Source organism: Lissotriton helveticus, chromosome 2_1 (assembly GCF_964261635.1).
Source record: "Lissotriton helveticus chromosome 2_1, aLisHel1.1, whole genome shotgun sequence".
In the NCBI taxonomy this organism is placed as follows: Eukaryota; Metazoa; Chordata; class Amphibia; order Caudata; family Salamandridae; genus Lissotriton; species Lissotriton helveticus.
In genome coordinates this window covers 1,697,010,079-1,697,027,540 of record NC_136059.1, presented here as the reverse complement: position 1 = coordinate 1,697,027,540, position 17,462 = coordinate 1,697,010,079, and the positions used below count along the sequence as shown (strand labels likewise).

The following is a 17,462-nucleotide window of genomic DNA, read 5'->3' as shown; positions in this document are numbered from 1 at the left end:
TGTTAAGCCACAAAAAGTGGCTCAACACTGCTTTGTAATTATGGTGCAGGGCATTAAAAAAAAAGTGACATTGCAGTGATCCAATTCTCTTTTAAATATGCCCCTCAATTTCAGTTTGTTTTTTAATACTGAGAACCTAATAAACATAGAGAATGAGTACCAAAGTCAAGAATTTTAAATCGTGCAAATACACTACCCTGACTATATGGAGACAGGGGATGGTATGATACATTTGGTGATGTGAACTGGTTTTTATCATAAATAAAGGATACATTTTAATAAATACAATAGCCATTCTAAGAACGAGATAGCAGTGGGCATCACAGAGTGCTGTGTGTTCTAGTGTGAAAGAAGGAGCCTGAAAAAGAAGGCAGGTGGTGCCCAAAGGATATCGGAAGTGAACTGAGCACCAAGTAACTACACTGTAAAAGGCCCTCACCTTTGAACTATTTGGGGGAAGGAGACTCTAATGAATCTAGATCCTGAGCATAGATCTGAGACAGCTGTGCAGATGCTAGGCACGGAAGGGTGACATCGCTGGAGGCAACACATGGGACGTATGAGAGATGTGCACTTGTGACATCTAATCTAAGACGTTCATATTTTGCTTCCATCGACCACTAGATCCGGACAAATTTACATAAGATGAGCATTAGTGTGAGAAAGGCCGGAAGACTGCTACATAAATAGCTCTGTGAGGGTCAGGGCAGCAGGTGGACACAGGAAATAACACTGGATACGGCTGACTAGAAGGAGCGATCGCTGATGGTGAGGTTACATCCCAGAGGATCCCTGAGAAGAATTGGTGTTCAAACAGAGAGCAAGCATTGGACAGTGCCTGAAGAATAGGATGCACTATCTATGAATGCAAGGTGTCAGCAAATAAGTCTTAGGGACAAATCTTATATATTCTATATATTTAGTCGGCTAGCAGGAAATTACCACAGAGAAAGGACTGTCAGCCATTATATCAATCAATCATGTGTTTGTTAAGCGCGACTACTCAACCGTGAGGGTCTCAAGGTGCTAGGAGTGGGTGGGGGTGCAGGCTCCAGTCCGTAAGAATACAAATATCCTGGGTGGCCATCTTGTAAAGGTGATATGCAGCACTGGACTTGTTTAAGTCTATCTAGCCTTCATAAAAAATGTCATCACTAGGGGAGCCAGATCTAAATGTCCCTTTATAAGGAACAAATAAAGACTCTCACTTATATAGGGGCAGGTTGGAACTTAGTACACTTGTAATAACATCACTTGCATTCAGATAAGTGGTAAAGGTATGTTTGAAACCCCATTTGGCTGAAGACACAAACTGCAGCAAGACTCTAGTTATAAGTATATATCAATACAGCTGCTCACAAAGAGAATCAAAATAAACCTTTTAAAAACAACAGGGGAAATGTATCTCTAAAAACCACAGCTGTAGTATGCCGGATGTGCAAATCACTGCCACGCCTCTTACTTTTGAATAGGAACTCTGAACCTTCTCCATAGCCGATAACCTCAATTTTTCATACTTTCCCTGCCAGTACGACTTAGTGCCCACTAGTATGTTCACTGTTCAATAAATATATAAATATAATGAGTATTTGTCACCAGAGGTCTTCTATCAATTGCACTTCCCTGAAATCACTGCATCTTGTGTCCCTTACCTATCTGTGTTCATTAAGGCTTCTACCAATTACTTGCATGTGTGAGGATCAGTGCCTATTAGATCAATGACGTGTCTCCATAAATAGCCATGCAAATAGTGATCTATCATGTGTCGATCGGATCAGCGCCACTTAACAACATATATGTCACTCAAAGCAGTGCTTAGAGTTGAGCTGTGCCCATAAATAGCCAGTCCTGAGCAAACAGCTCAACCTATTGCTAGCTTTTAGTGATCAATAGACATGAGCAGGCTGTTGGCTAAATTCCAGATGCTTTCTGGTCACAGGAAGTGTAAGTGTATTCAGACCTAGAAACACTTCAGTTCCTAAAGGAAAACTGAGTCTGTGGTAGTGATATCTCGCTATATCCTGGCTAGAAACAGACAGTTTTTCCTTAACTATGGCAGAGGTATGGCTCATGGGTGGTTGAGGTGGCAAATTGTTTAAGGTGAGGGTGTGAAATCCCTGCCAGAAAATAACGCTGTTATGCGATAATTTAGAATTAACATCTTAGTATACTATCTCAGACACAAGTAGTCACTGGGAAGCTATGGGAGAATTGAAACCCCAACACACCGCTGTTAGCAGGAGTATGTCATAGCATGCAATAGGACAGTCAGGGAGAGTAATCCCTAATGCTAGAAAGGCCATTTATTGGTAATTCACCACAGAAGAGGATCTACTGCTCACTCCATTCCCAGGCATAAGAGGGATCTCTGAATAGCTGTTGATGTTAGTGGACAACCTCACTTTGGGGTCAAAAGTGTCTGGAAGCCATATAAAGAAGTGCTTTGCAGCAACTGAACTTGGCACCTCTGCCAAAGAGTGATGTAAAAAGATCCAGATCATCTTTCCAGTTCTCTTGGCGAGACATGCAACAAAGCTACCCAAAGACCAGAGCCACTGTTTCTGGGCAATGTTAAGAGAACACAATTGGAGGCATAATCACACACAAAGTGTTGGGGCTGAAACTAGGAAAGTAAAAGGTGTCCTTTGGGAGCAATGCCATGGAAAAACCTAAGAAACACCAAGTCAGTTTGAAGATTCCAACCACCTTTAGATACATCTCTGTACTGATTCCTACATAGGTCGTGTTAACTCCTGAGGTCATTCAGCGCTTTCACAAAAGGTACAATTGCCTTGAGTAGTTGGGTCTCTAAAAGCTTGCTTACAATGCAGTTAGTCTCTGGTTTAGTTTCCACCTATATCCTATTGGTCTTCCTAATTTTTAATGATTCCTAAATAAAAAATTTAAAAAAACCTTGGCTTACCAGAAACAAAGCCACAGCACTTCCGAGGATGAAGCCTCCAATGACGTCCACGCAGTGGTTGCGGTACTCCGACACTCTGTTCAGTCCTGTGAGGAATGCACTGCACAGGGTCCCCAAGCACAGCACTGGCTTGGCCAGTCTGCTGCTCTTTGTTTTTATTGTGCTTGTAATATACATCTAAAACAGCAAGAAAACACAGCAAAAGCAAATGAGTTGATATACATTTGATAGAACACATAGAAATACATAAGGCTGCCCACCATTCAAAGTTATTGAATATAACTAAGAAATATAACTAAGAAGAAATACATAATCAATACATCACTGCTGGTTATTTTTCTAAAGTCGTACTTATTACAATTCGCAATATTCAAATCCTGTAAGTTGAATACAAGAGTACCTAATGTATAGTAAAATGTTCTTAAGACAAAGGACACTATTAAAGAACAAACAGTTTTTCATGTTCATGAGACAGGTTTATATAATGTCTAAAGTACATGGTGTAATATTAAGAAGAGCCATATATCATAAAATTGGCATTTTAATAAGGAGAAAACAATATAGAAGGAAACCGGGCGGGAGAAAAAAAAGGTTAAATAAAATAATTAGCAATTGCAAGATGTGTACATCAATGTGACACTTATGATTGTAATCGACAGAATTCGTAGAATTCCATTCACTGTAGCCCATACCCAGAGATTGTGGCATGAGGGTAGAGCATTGATGTATGGGGGGGTATGTAGCAGTAGGTGGTAGGGGATATGATGAGTCTTGAGGAATGTAAGCAGAAATATATCCAAATTGTACACATCTCTGCAGGTGTATCTGGTAATATAGCTAAGGGGGAGGGGTAAAGGAATAGGAAAAGGGTGGAGAGGTGGTGGTATGTGATTCAGTAGGAGATGTGTTAAAAACCTAAGTAGTGCTGACGAGGGGAGAACCTGTGGTCAGGGAGGGAGTTGGAGGATTTCACCTTGGGGATAAAGAGATGAAGTGTATCCCAAATACATTGGGAGTTTAAAGGGCAACCTTTGTTACTAGATTGGGTTGTGTATGTGCTTCTTAGATAGGTAACCCAGGCCCACCAGAAATGTTTTTGCTAGATTTTCAATCGATCAGTATTACTTTGATAGCAATGGTGAATAAAAGGGCAAGGAGGGAGATCATTTGGGGGATCTGCTCAGGTGAGCTCAGATGGGCCAAAATATGGGACTGCATCTTCTTTACCGTGTTGTCTGGAAGAGTAACCACCCCTTTGTCTATGTAAAACCAGGCTCCGATGAAGACACAGTCCTGTGCCAGAATTAACTGTGATTACTGGGAGTTAATCAGAAACCCATGAGATGTTAACACTTTGATATCCTGGCAGACCTGATCTATTGCCTGACCGGATGAACCCCCTGAAACCAAACAATGATTCAGATGGGGCTGGATAAAAATCCTCTGTCGATGAAGAAGATCCATCTATGGAGCAAGAACCTTCGTAAAAACCTGTGGAGCAGACTTTAACTCGAATGGGAGTACACTGAACTGAAAATGAGCTCCCCCACCTATAAATGAGGTACTTTTGATGTGTGGGGTGAATAGGAACATGCAAGTAAAAGTCCTGCAAATCGATGGTAGCCATGACATCTTGCCCGGAAACTAGATGAATGATGACTTGCAAAGTTACCATGCAAAAATGCAGTCTTTATCCAATGGTTGAGCCTTATTAAGTTGAGCACAGGATGAAAACACCCAGGTTTAAAGAATTTAAAGGTTCTAGTAAAAGAGGACTTGTAAGACCAGGAATGCTTCTTGTCCTTGAAGTATTTCCTCATCATGTCAACTAGCTGGTTACCAAAGAGATTTTTACGATCAAATCAGTCTTCCAATCCCTGAGCCAAACATGCTGGCGGGCCATCACCACCGAGCTGGAAGCAACAGCGGCCACCCTAATGATATTGGCCAAAATGGCCATCAATAATTTTGACTGCTGTTCCATGTGAACCAAGGGGTCCAATACGTCTACTCGCTCTTACATCAGTTCATCTGAGGACTCACAATTCTTTACCAAGGATTGCAAGGTGAATGCAGCATAGGAGGTTGCACGAAGTGCCAGGTTAGCAGCCACAAAACATTGTTTCAAGCTGGCATCAACCTTTTTATTGGTAGAGTCGGAGGGTGAAGAGTCATCAGGATTCAAAGAAGACCTACCCAGCAAAGGATCTAATATCGAGTCCACTTTAATGATCTGGGGCAACACAGATTCTGCATCTTCCATTTGATAGGATTTCTACATATATTGCAGAACCTGAAATTGATCTGGCTCCTTCCAACCCCCAAAAATGGCAGCCTTAATTTTGGGGAGAAACAAAAGAGTCACTGGAGCTGCCTTGGCAAAGTGAGGAAAGAAACCATTTTCCTCAACATCGGAGGATCGAACCCCAAATGGTCTCGAATGTGCTAAAGGAAGGCCCCCAATTACCCTCGGGAAATACATTGTCCCCCAATTACCCTCGGGAAATACATTTTTCCCCAGAGGAACCAGGTATCTCGGGCAAAGAATCAATGTCCAAATCTGAAGAAACATCCACCGCCTCTTCAATCATGGCCTGTACTTGTTTGGCGATCAATCTGTCATCCACATCAGGACAGTGACTGGAATGCTGCTCAGACACTTCCCCTCCTCATCCTCCGATGAGGGATAAGGAGAATGCTTCCTCCCCTTTCCATCCATAGCCACACCAAGCATAGGAGAAAAACAAGGTATAAATGCAGATTAATCTGCAAACCTAGGCCAATAGGGAAGGAACACTTACGTCCCCCCCAATAAAGCAACAGATGGACAGAAGAAGCCAATCCCCAGGTGAACACAGCACATCTCTAGTCCCATAAGGGTGCCCTCCTTATCTCTCACTCCTATTTGAGACTCCTGGGCGAGCATTGTTCCCCTCGTCAAAGTGCTCGCGTTCCTTCCTCAGAGAGGCATTGCTCTATCCGTTGGGGAAATTCCTGCAGTGCTCCGATGCTGTCTCTGGCCACCTTGCACTAATCCTCAGACAAGAAACCCAGAAGTAATCATCAGAACACAAGTACCAAAGGAGGACACACAGGCAATCTCACTTTCAGTTGTGGTTGCCAGGGCCGGACTGGGAATCACAACCGGCCCTGGCAAAGTGCTCCCCCCCCCCTCACCACTCCACTCGGTTGGTGGAGGGGGGATTGGAGGTGCAGCCGAGCTCTTTGTCGGGCCGTTTTTGGGCCGATTTTGTTACAGGGTCGATTTTGCTGCATAAACGACCCTGTAACAAAAACTGCCCCAAGGCCCAAAACCGGCCCCCACACGTGCGGCGCACCGGGGGATTGCTCGGTGCCCGCTATGGCCAGTCCGGCCCTGGTGGTTGCTTGCCAGAGGCTTTTTTTAGTCCGCCGCGCACAACCCATTTAGAGTATTCGCTGTCTGAGGCAAACCCATGCCGTAAATGCTCCTGCGGGTGCCCCTCACTTACCCGATGAAAGAGACAACAAAAAAGCATTTGGCAATGCAGCAGGTGCAACAAAATTTGTTTTATTTATCTATTTGTATACTCACCTCCGTTGAGCCATAATCCGAAGTTTACACCCCCCACCCTGCCCCTCGCCCGCTCTGCGTCACCGCCCAGCAGCATTCCCTCCAGGAGCTGCTACTGGTCATGCAAACCTCCCCAGGATATGGAAAACTACACCCAAAGGTGAACATCATGACGGTGAGAGATAAATAGCCCCAATAGCTTTATTATTAGAAAAAAAAATGACTAAAGTTTGGAAAACAACTAAATCTGCCTCCACACCGCCCTACTTTGCAGTGATGGCAGTAAACCCCTACAAAGTTTCTTAGAGTAGTACAAAAGCAGACCTGGGAAAAGCACCTGACGGAAGTGCCATTGCTGAATGCCTATTGCCGTCCTAGATAAGTACAAACTCCAATTAAATACACCAAGGAGCTACTTTTAGAATTGTACGGATCTGCAAATTAATTTTCTTTTAATTATTTGTTTTTTGTTTTTCTTATTTGTCTGCATTTACTCTCATTATTCTTCACCCGCGTCAGACACGAGCTGTCATTTGTCAGAAACTAAAAAAGTTATTTGTTGTAGATTTATTTTCATATTTTATTGTGCACAGTGTGATAGTCAGTGGTCGAAGTGGGGGAAAAAAGTAGGGGAACTGTGGGTGGAGCATCAGGGGGCAGGAATAATATGAGGGTTGGGTCAGTGGGCGGAGTCAGGTGTGGCTAGAAAGAGCGAAACATCCCAATGTTTACTATGTTTGGCATTTCACTGATGAGTTACAGCTTATAACGCTATTCAATGCAACCAATAGATACATGTTTATCAAAGTGCCTCATACATTGCGGTCTGAGCCGAGTTACATCAAATTCAGAAAAGCCTTAAAAACATGGCTATTTAACATCTAGTTTTTCTGTAACCGCATTGACATTGGGATCTGCTGCGCCGGGAAACCCTTTGTTGGGTAGCTGTGCGCCATATAAATATAAACAAATAAATAAATAAAATAAAAGTGCACTGGTGCCATTTCGTCAGCCTAGTGCCAACGAAAGCACCCTTGCACCAAGGTGCAAGGGTACCTCAATTGCATGCAGGATTGTTTTTGTGCAGGAAGGGGCACCTTCCTGCACAAAAACAATCCAGGGAGGTTTTTTCCTCTTTCTATGTGTGCTACACATATAGATAAAGGAAGAAACAGGGAGAAATAAAGAAATTTCTCCATGTTGTGCCTCCCTTGGGGAGGCATAAGATATTGATGCAGTCCCAGGTTTACCATTCATTGTGTAAAAAAAAAACGGAAGAGTTGAGTGGGAACACCCACTGCAACGTCTCCCTTGTGCAGAGTAAGACAAAGCAGCAATTTGCACTGTGTTGCATTACTCCATATTTATGAAACCATTCAAAGCCATACAAAGTGGCTTTGCGTGGCTTCATAAATATGACTTGCAGATTTGTGTTATGCATTTACCACTTTCCCTGGTGCAAGCATGACGTAAGGCCCTCATAAATATGCCCCTTAGTTTGCTGTGACAAATCCCAGATTGCCGATCCCTGGTGAGTTGCCATACTACTGCTGGAACAAGGCCAATGAGTCACTAATGGGTGAGGCAGACTGGCCTCAAGGGACCTGTGACCTCAGTGACAAAGTCTCTGCTGATCTAGGGTGTGCTGCTTTGTAGGCCTGCCTGCAAGACTGGAGGTGAACTTAAGTATGGATTGTGGTGGACAGACATTCAAGGTTATCCCACACTTGCCCCTGCTAGGGTCCACCTGCTGGTGCTAAGAGACCAGGGCCTCTGTGGTCTAGCGGGGGAATGTTCTCCCTCAGGAGAGTGGTCTGGTGGACTGTTCATAAAGATTGATTCCCCAGTTCAAGATTTGGTAGCTCTGGCGATAGTGCCACATCCTCTCCCCCGAGCACCTTTCTACCCCACTGAGAGACACTTGCACTGCCTTCAGCTACAACCCAATTGTGCCCCTTTATAAACACCTTAATGTGTCTCAATTCAAATTATGTACTGCTTGAAAAAAGTAACATCATTCTGGAAAAATCAAAGACTCATCGGGAATACAAGACACATTTTTTAAATGAAGAAGTAGGGGAAAGGACTTAGTTAAATTTAAAAAGTAGGAGCACGCCGTGCCCTTCCAGTCCCGCCCAACACACTCACCCCCCACACACACACCCCTCACACTTATGTGCAGATTCCTCCGGCTAGGAGAGGGCTATTGTTTGGGCAAGGGGTTCTTTTTACCTTCAAGGCTTTTCAAAACCAAAGAGCAGCTGTGCTGTATGCATTCATTTGGTTTATGGTCAATGGTTAAAACCACACATGTGGTAAACATATTTCAGTTTTGTTTCATCAAGTGAATGGTGAATAAGTCCATGGAGCAATAAAGACCCAATGGGGGTGGGCAGGCTGCAGCCCCCCCCCCCCCCAGATTTTTTTTGGGTTAAATGGAATATAACAATTTTGCTCTAGCTGACAGTTTACATAATATCACCAAAACCGCATAATGCCAGAGGCGAGAGGAGACTTGATGTAAACTCAGAACTTTAAGTAGAAGGGTGGGTAGACCATCTCAGAATGCGGGCAAAAAGGACTCAGCATTTATATACTGTCACAGCTAGCTGAAGTCTGCTTCAGTGCTCGTGTTATAAGGGCTGGTATAAAAATAAAGCTGCCCGGCAGAGAACCGGTTTCTGTTTCCCCAGTGGGCATCTGTGGTTACTTGGGTAGAATGGCACAAGTCCCGCATCTTTTAGGAAAACAGCTGATAAGACATAAAACATTTTACAGTTATTTGTAAAAAAGCGCCAAGGTTTGGGCACAGTCTGCCACGAATTACACATGAGGTCCTCTTCCTCTCCTTGTGGCAGCGTCCGTCTGGATGGATGTATGTCATTACCACGCATGCTTTTACAACGCATGCCTTTACTACGCAACTTTCACAACGCAAGTCGTTACAACGACTTGCGTTGGGGGTGCTGGATAGTGAATAGTTTAATTTACTATTCCAACTCCAGTCCCCGTGGATAGTAGGGAAGGTTTTGGATAGTAAATTAACTATTCCCTATCCTAGAGCGCCCCCCAGCGCAAGTCGTTGTAACGACTTGCGTTGTAAAAGTTGCGTGGTAAAGGTACTGCGTTGTAAAAGTTGCGTTGTAAACGCTGTTCCCCGTCTGGATGAGCCCAAAAATAACGGGCAGATGGGGCCAAGGGCGGGGCTACCAGTGTGTCCTGATGTGACCATTGTATTGGTCACAGTGGGGGCAGGTATGTGGCCTCCTAACTAAATGAGGTGTTAATCACTGCACAGCCGGGCCAGCGGAGGTAGCCGTTTTTTCATGCAGATTGATTGCTCCTCCAGTGCAACACTGCTCCTACAGTGTTGCCGGGCAGGCCCCTGCCCACAGATACAGAGGGGAAAGGGGGAGGAAGTCCTGGCAACTGCAGTGGCCTTCCTCATGTGCACCGCACAGGGCTTGAGGATCTTGTAATATGTTTTATGTTCGGAGCTTTCCTGCCCTGGGATGCATTTTTGAAACGAAGAAGTAGGGGAACGGACTTAGTTAAATTTGAAAAGTAGGGGCACGCCGTGCCCTTCCAATCCCGCCCACTTCTACCACTGGTGATAGTAAACAGATTACAAGAACACGTTTTCCCGTATAATATGCAGAGTGGAAATGAAGCATCAGTTTATATTAATGAATACTATATTTCATTTGCCTTCACTTAAGTTTATCCTCTACAAAAGCCCATTGACGGTTTATATTTAAGTAGTTAATACTTCTCATGCAATGACCCACTCCTCTATAAGAATGCAACAACATTTCGCTAGAGGGTGCTCTCGCTCCACCATGTACGAGCTTTGAAAAATTGTAACGGAATAGTCTCCTGGGTGACACAATCAAAGGCCTAGACGCTGCCAAGACGAAAAGGTTCTGAATAGAAGCTGTGCCGATCTATGTAAAGATTGGGAAATATCTGCAGGTAGTGGAGAATCATACGGTAACCGCTTGGCAGCAAACTGTATGCAGATAATCATTATATAACAGGAGTTATATTCCGGTGGAACATCACTCCTGTTGAGCGCTAATTTAAATGTGGCTCAGAACATTTTCTTTATAAAGCTAGGTAAACATAACTACAGAGCCGAAAACATTTCAACAAAGGAGATATTGGGCAAGAACACAAATTAAAAATAAATTGCAGTGCCCAGTTAAAATCTTGGGGCCAGATGTAAGAAGCATTTTAGTGGAAAAATGCTTTTTGGCATGTACCGACCCTATTTTGCAGGGTTTGCACGTCGCTATTAGGAAGGGGCATGTTAATAGCGAATAGCACTGGTATGTAGGAATGTTTTGTGACCGTGCATCTGGTCTCAAAAAATTCGCAAATGGAGGCACCAACAATTCCCATGGACACTGTCTACTCTTAAAAAATGAAAAGGAAACTTTTCATATTTCTTTTTAAATGCATCTCATTTTCCTTTAAGGAAAACGGGCAGCATTTCCACCCCAAAATCAGCTTTATTTAAAAAGCAGTCACAGACTTGGGGGTCTGCTGACCCCAGCAGGCCACCATCCCTGTGAGGGCTAGATATTCCCAATAGGTTGCAAATTGCAACCTGCTTAATGAATACTAATGAGGCAGGTCCCTTGAGGCCCACTGGGATCCGCAAACAGTGTAAAATACACTGTTGTACATCACAGTTTGAGATTGCATAGTGCTAAAATCTGCTATTAGGAAATCGCAAACACACGATTACGTACATCTGGCCAATAATGCCTCCCTGAGCCGGCCTTTAGCATGTATGAGGTGGGCCTACGCCCAGGGCGTTGATCTCCAGGAAAAGCATCAAAACACCTCCTTAAAGCAGGCGCTAATAAGGAGAAATGTTTTCATTTCTCAAAAAAACATGCATTGTATTTGTGCTGAAGTGCCACATATCCAATGAGAATATACCTTTAAATCCTGCGTTCTTTTACCCCGCAGGGAATCACAACGCGGTTGTTACAATGACCGCGTTGTGATTCCGTATACCATTACTCCGCAAGTCGGAAAAATGACTTGCGGAGGACGGCGCTGGAAGTTGGAATAGTATAATTTACTATTCCAACTCCAGTCTGTGCGGACACTAGTGAAGGTGTTGGATTTTAAATCAAACACTGTCTCCACCCTCCTCAAGTCGTTGTTCTGACTTGCAGAGTAATGGTATGCGGAATCACAATGCGGTCGTTGTAACGCCCGCGTTGTGATTCCCTGCGGGGGAAAAGATTTGTTGTAAACTCTGTTTACCATCCAGTGAGGGGGACTCTTTTTATGCTTGTAAATGCACAAGGATTGTCCACATAATAAAGACAAGAAGCAAGCAGTTCTAAGTTTGAGGTTGAAAGGACACCCAATACGTGTGTCAACTGCTTACAGATGTACCCATACTAGAGGTCCACGTGCCTCCGCAGCCAGGGCTACTTTCATGACCCATAGAAAACATATACATTTTATTGAGATAACTGAGTCTCTGAATACGGTTTCATACTTTGCCAGGTATAGGATTCCCTTTTAGGTCCAGAAAACAGACACATTTACCTGTCTGATGGCTAGACCCATTGTTTCCAATATATTCATATATAGTGGGCTTTGGGTCAGCCCCATGCTTGATATTGCACTTCTTTGTTGTCAGCACCACATATCTGCTCCTGATTCAACGGCTCTTCTCCCTAATCTTGTGTTTTTTCCTGCCCTGCAGTATTTGGGACTCACAGTGTTTTGATTGGATGATGTATATCATTTTATTGCTGACACTGTGTATGAGGGACACTTTTCCCCATTCTTTCTCTCAACTCCTTGTGCTTTGAAAAAGGTGGCTGAGCCTGCAGGCCTCACTCCAATGACTGAGGGTAACAAGCATTAAAGTTTGAGTTATTGGCATTGTGTATGACAATGCGTTGCATACATTTTTTAGCAAACTTTGACTTGGTGAGCAGTGAGAGTGTGTGCAAGAGTATGCTGTTCTTGAAAGCAGTGTGGTAGAGAGTGCAGGAATTTGGGTGACCTGAGCAATGTGGATGATGCACCTCACGCACTGGGCTGACGCAGTTATTATTCACACAGCTCTGAAGATGCACCTTAGGCACAGGCTCACAGCTGTTATTATTCACACAGCTCTGATAATGCACCACACGCACGGGCTCACAGTTGTTATTCACACAGCACTGATGATGCACCTCACGCACGGGGCCGACGCAGTTATCATTCACACAGCTCTGATGATGCACCTTAGGCACGGGCTCACAGCTGTTATTATTCACACAGCTATGATGATGCACCTCACGCACGGGGCTGACGCAGTTATTATTTACACAGCTCTGATGCACCTTAGGCACGGGCTCACAGCTTTTATTATTCACACAGCTCTGATGATGCACCTCTGGCACGGACTCACAGCTGTTATTATTCACACAGCTCTGATGATGCACCTCACGCACGGGGCTTGCGCAGTTATTATTCACACAGCTCTGATGATGCACCTTAGGCACGGGCTGATGCAGTTATTATTTACACAGCTCTGATGATGCACCTTAGGCACGGGCTCACAGCAGTTATTATTCACACAGCTCTGATGATGCACCTCCGGCACGGGGCTCACAGCTGTTATTATTCACACAGCTCTGGTGATGCACCTCACGCACGGGCTCTCAGCTGTTACAGTGCTTCCTTCTTTTCACTGGAGGCAACCTGGCTGGATACATGCAGCAAAGTTTCTCAATGTAAAGACTTTGCTTCAAGGAAAAGTGCATCAGGTATCAGGCAAAAAGTGGGGGGATACTGCAACAGATACTCACTTTCTCACACCTGGTGACATGACTATGCAGTACCTTGAACTGCCTGGACACATAATTATGTACAGACGGTAGTTGTGTAAGTAGAAATGGTGGTGTTGGTAAAAGTGATGTTATTCATGGTTTAATGGTGGCTGTAATAGTAGTTGTTAATGCAGTGTGGGGATGTTGGTAGTGATAATTGTGGTTATGGTATTAATGGTGGAAGAGCAGAGCAAGACTGAGAGCATGGGGCATTTGGAGAGTACTGGATGCACGTGGAGGGGAGAGGCAGCAAAGTGAACAATGCTGGGGTGTGCTTTGCGATTCGTTCCTGGGAACCCAGGAGGAGTGCAATGGAGCAGCATCAAGAGAGAAACTGGGCATATGGAAATCAGCACAGCAGCAGAGGAGCTATATTGTGAGACAGAAAAGACTGAAGGGCAAGACCAATGTGGGAAATGTAAAAAAAAAAAGAAAAAAAAAAGCAATCAGGCACCCATCAAGATCAAGCTCTCATTCTAATCCTAACAGAACATTTAAAAAGCCTACTACAGTTAAAAATACACGGGTTGCTTTTCTATTCAAACCATATATGAGCTTATCAATTGACGATGTGATGACTGTATTTTACAGATTTAGAATAGCTATTCATGTATTGGAATCTAACACTTGGGAGAGATATAGGCAGTCCACTCCATGTATATGTTAAAGAATTGGCACTTTATTACTGCGCACACATACCTTTTTAAAAAATTAAATAAAAGGTATGGTACTTTAATCACGAGACATTATCTTTATATTTAATAAAACAGCATTGAAATTTGCCACAAAAGCCACGACTGAGGGGGATGCAATTGTTATAATGCAAAACCTACAACCAAACGAGGGAACTGGATGCCGGTTTTGTGAACTGTCAGCAGATTGGGGAATTGAAGTCAAAAGGTATAGGGTCTTTGCAATGCGATTGCCCGGCACGCAGTGGCCACTAACAACGGCAGAAAACCATGCACCGAGTATGAGGTAATGAAAACTAGCTGCCAGGCATGACCGAAGCTAGGTTTTGGGGGCACAAAATGGATATAATGCACTGCCATGCGCTATTCACCCCAACTCAGCTGCTTCTGCACACAGGACAGATACTGTGCGCAGTAAGTTTGGGGAAACAAAGACTTGGTCTTGCACAGTAACGAACAAATGCAGTTAAAGCCCAGGTACAATAGAGTTGAGTGCAGGATGTGACCAAGGCAGTGTCTTGTACTCGGAGTTTGCAGAGGACAGCCAAAATCATGACAATTTGTCACAGGGCATGGCGATGAACCAGCTCCCCATCCAGTCCGCACTGCACTGAAAATATAGCCATAGATGATACAGAAAGTACTAACGAAAGACGGTACCACTGGAAAGGCTTGTCTAGTACCTCAACATAGGCATAACAGGTGTTGTGTAATATCTGGTATCCCCTCGGCATCGTGTATCCCCTTCTGTTCGGAAGAGTCCGGACGTCCTGCCAATTGGACAGTTAGGACGAGCCCCCAGAAGCCCCGCCCACTCCAGGAGAGGAGAGCCTCGGCTGAGGCAGGCAGAAGGAGAAGCGCGCCGAGCAGATTTGCTGCTAGAAATGCACGCATTACAGACGGGCGATTTTTACACAGCCATTGAATCCCTTACGTCTCGGAGACAGGAGAGGAAATAATTGACGGTGCTTAAATTAGCTCATATTACAATTCTTGTCTGGGCCATTTTCTACCGCAGGCTAAACATATTCTTATTACGTTTCCTCATGGAGACGTATTTTAGGAAGTACGATCAAAACGCTATTTCTAGTAAATTTTTTATTGAAATGTTATTCAAGTTTATGTCTGTGGTATGTGAGCATTTATTTACGTTTGTGTGTCTGAGAAAAAACATGTGTGCCTTTGTGCCACTTTCATCGTGAGCTGTGGAGGGCACACATGTTTGTATATTTACTTCCTTTAGCTCGAGCACCAGCCTTTGCTTGGTTCTGTAAGTGTCTGTGCGGGTCTTTGTCTTTCATGGCACATTTCTGTTTGTTTTCATGTGTGCGTGTTTGTGAGTGCATTTGTGCATAGCTGCCAAGGTTTCCGATTGGTATGTGTGACATTTTTAGAACTCCAGTGTAATAATGAGGGACATTTCAACCACCATGAGTGACACTTTCTCGCAAGCAAAATTAAGCAGTAAAGATGAGGGAAACATATATAAGTATCAGAAATGACACCCATTTGAGCAACAAGAAACTAAGAACATCTTACAACTGCTGCAAATCACAGAAATGAAAGTGAACTAAACTAGTGCCCTGGAAAACTGATCATAGTTTTGGGAATACGCAATATATCATTTGTACAGTCATGTGCTTTCAACAGTTTCTCTGCTCGAAATCACTTTGGTAGCGTTAATTAAATATCTCTCGGAAATTCACAACACTACCAGTGCTGGACCTAGTTGGGGAAACATAATGGAGCTGCCTTGTCCTTGAGAAGTGTCTCTATGTGTGTTACAATCACAGGCTCATCCGGGTGCATAGACACTCATCTGCTGTACAGTAGCAAAGTCAGTCTGTTCCCAGTCACAACGCTGGTGAGGACTTCTGGGTGCAAAACTGGTCACTGGAATGCATATTTGTATTTTGTACATTAAGTGGGAACTTTTTCTCTGAACTACCCATGCTTCAAACCTGCATGGTTTCTGTTAAAAATTAATTTAATTAGATTTTCAGTTCCCTGCAAGGAATGTATGAGAGAGGTGTGCCTGCCCTAAACACCAACTGCTCAGCCTCTCCCGGTCTCAGCAGTGGTCATGAGTAGTTCCAGTGTTGTCAGGAGACAGTGACAGTTTGCGATGCAGGGCCCGCAACAAAATTCGTTTTATTGATTTAAATGTCTGCTTACCTGCATTCATCCATATTCCGGTGTTTACTACTGTGCTCCGCTGGTGGCACTGGGTCCCGGTTGCGTGAGATAATACATCTTTACCGCAGGCAGCGGTGTCAGCAGATTTTGGCCTGGCCTGCAGCTCTGCACTCCCTAAAGCAGTACTTTTCCTGCTCTGTAGCGCTGAAAACTGGACAGCATTGCAAGAAGTTTGGCACAACAAATACTTTGAACCACTCTCAAAAGTCATCTGAATTAAGTTTACCAAACAGGTTTGCCACTCTTGTACATGAACACCATGTCTGGTACACAGAGGTCAGAAACGCCAGCCCACAGAAATCACTTTGAGCCTCTGACCGCCGACGGGGAAAGTCAACCGCAGTCGGCGTTAGGTATTCTGTCGTAAATTCATCACCTCATCTCGCTGTGGTGTGAGCAGCGAGGTCTGGAGGAGCAGGAGCTGCGCACAACTTTAAGAATCACGGGCGGCAGCAGGTGGACGGCCCATCACTCAAGTTACCCTAGTGTGTCTCACTGTCAGTGAGTCAACTTCACCATTGGACACTGACTGCATTGACGTCAGTTTAAGTTCAGCGCCACTGTGTGTTGGCCCGGGGTGGCTCTCTACAACATGGATACATTGTAGCAGTACTTGCAGAGCTACAAGCAGATCTAGCCAGGCCCCTTAGCCTCTGCCTGCTGGGAGCAGGGCCGGACTGGTCATTCCGGGCACCGGGCAATGCCCCGGTAGGCTGGATGGGGTGGGGGCCGGTTTTGTGACCCGGGGCCAGTTTTGTTGTTGGGGCCGATTTGGACCGAGTCACGGTAGGTCAAATCAGCCCCAACAACAGAACACAGTGCTTACATTAAGCACAATCAGGCCGCTGGCCTGTCTGAGAGGCTTGGTGTGAGGACGATTCTCATGCTGGCAGTGTGGCGATTTCAAATACATTATTTCATTTTAATCAGGCGGCAGCCAGGCCGCCGTGGCTCCGCACAGCCCTACTCATTATAATTTATTACATACCTACGTCACCATGTGACCTGTGACTGTCACCTGATAACGTTGTTGTGTAAACGCGGCGCGCAGCGGCCAGATGTCACCGCCTCCGCGTCTACGCACCGCTGTTGTCTGATGCCTGGTAGTGATGCTCATGCACATTGGGAAAGTGTGCGTGAGTGACTCCGAGGCGAGGTAGGCATTCAGAGCGAGGCCAGAGAGGGAGACAGCAGGACAGCCAGGAAAGTGAGCGGCACCTGACCCGACCCCGTAAGTTAATTTCCCTGTC

At 44.6% G+C, this 17,462-nt stretch overlaps 1 protein-coding gene across 3 annotated transcripts in view; it reads right to left on the bottom strand.

The window, feature by feature from the left end:
• PLPPR1 (phospholipid phosphatase related 1) overlaps positions 1 to 17,462 on the bottom strand; it is a 716,166-nt gene that overhangs the window by 21,898 nt on the left and 676,806 nt on the right. For all 3 annotated transcript variants that reach the window (XM_078677619.1, XM_078677620.1, XM_078677618.1), the window contains exon 7: positions 2,924 to 3,100. In XM_078677619.1, the coding sequence (XP_078533745.1) occupies positions 2,924 to 3,100 (177 nt within the window). The remainder of the gene's footprint in view (positions 1 to 2,923; positions 3,101 to 17,462) is intronic.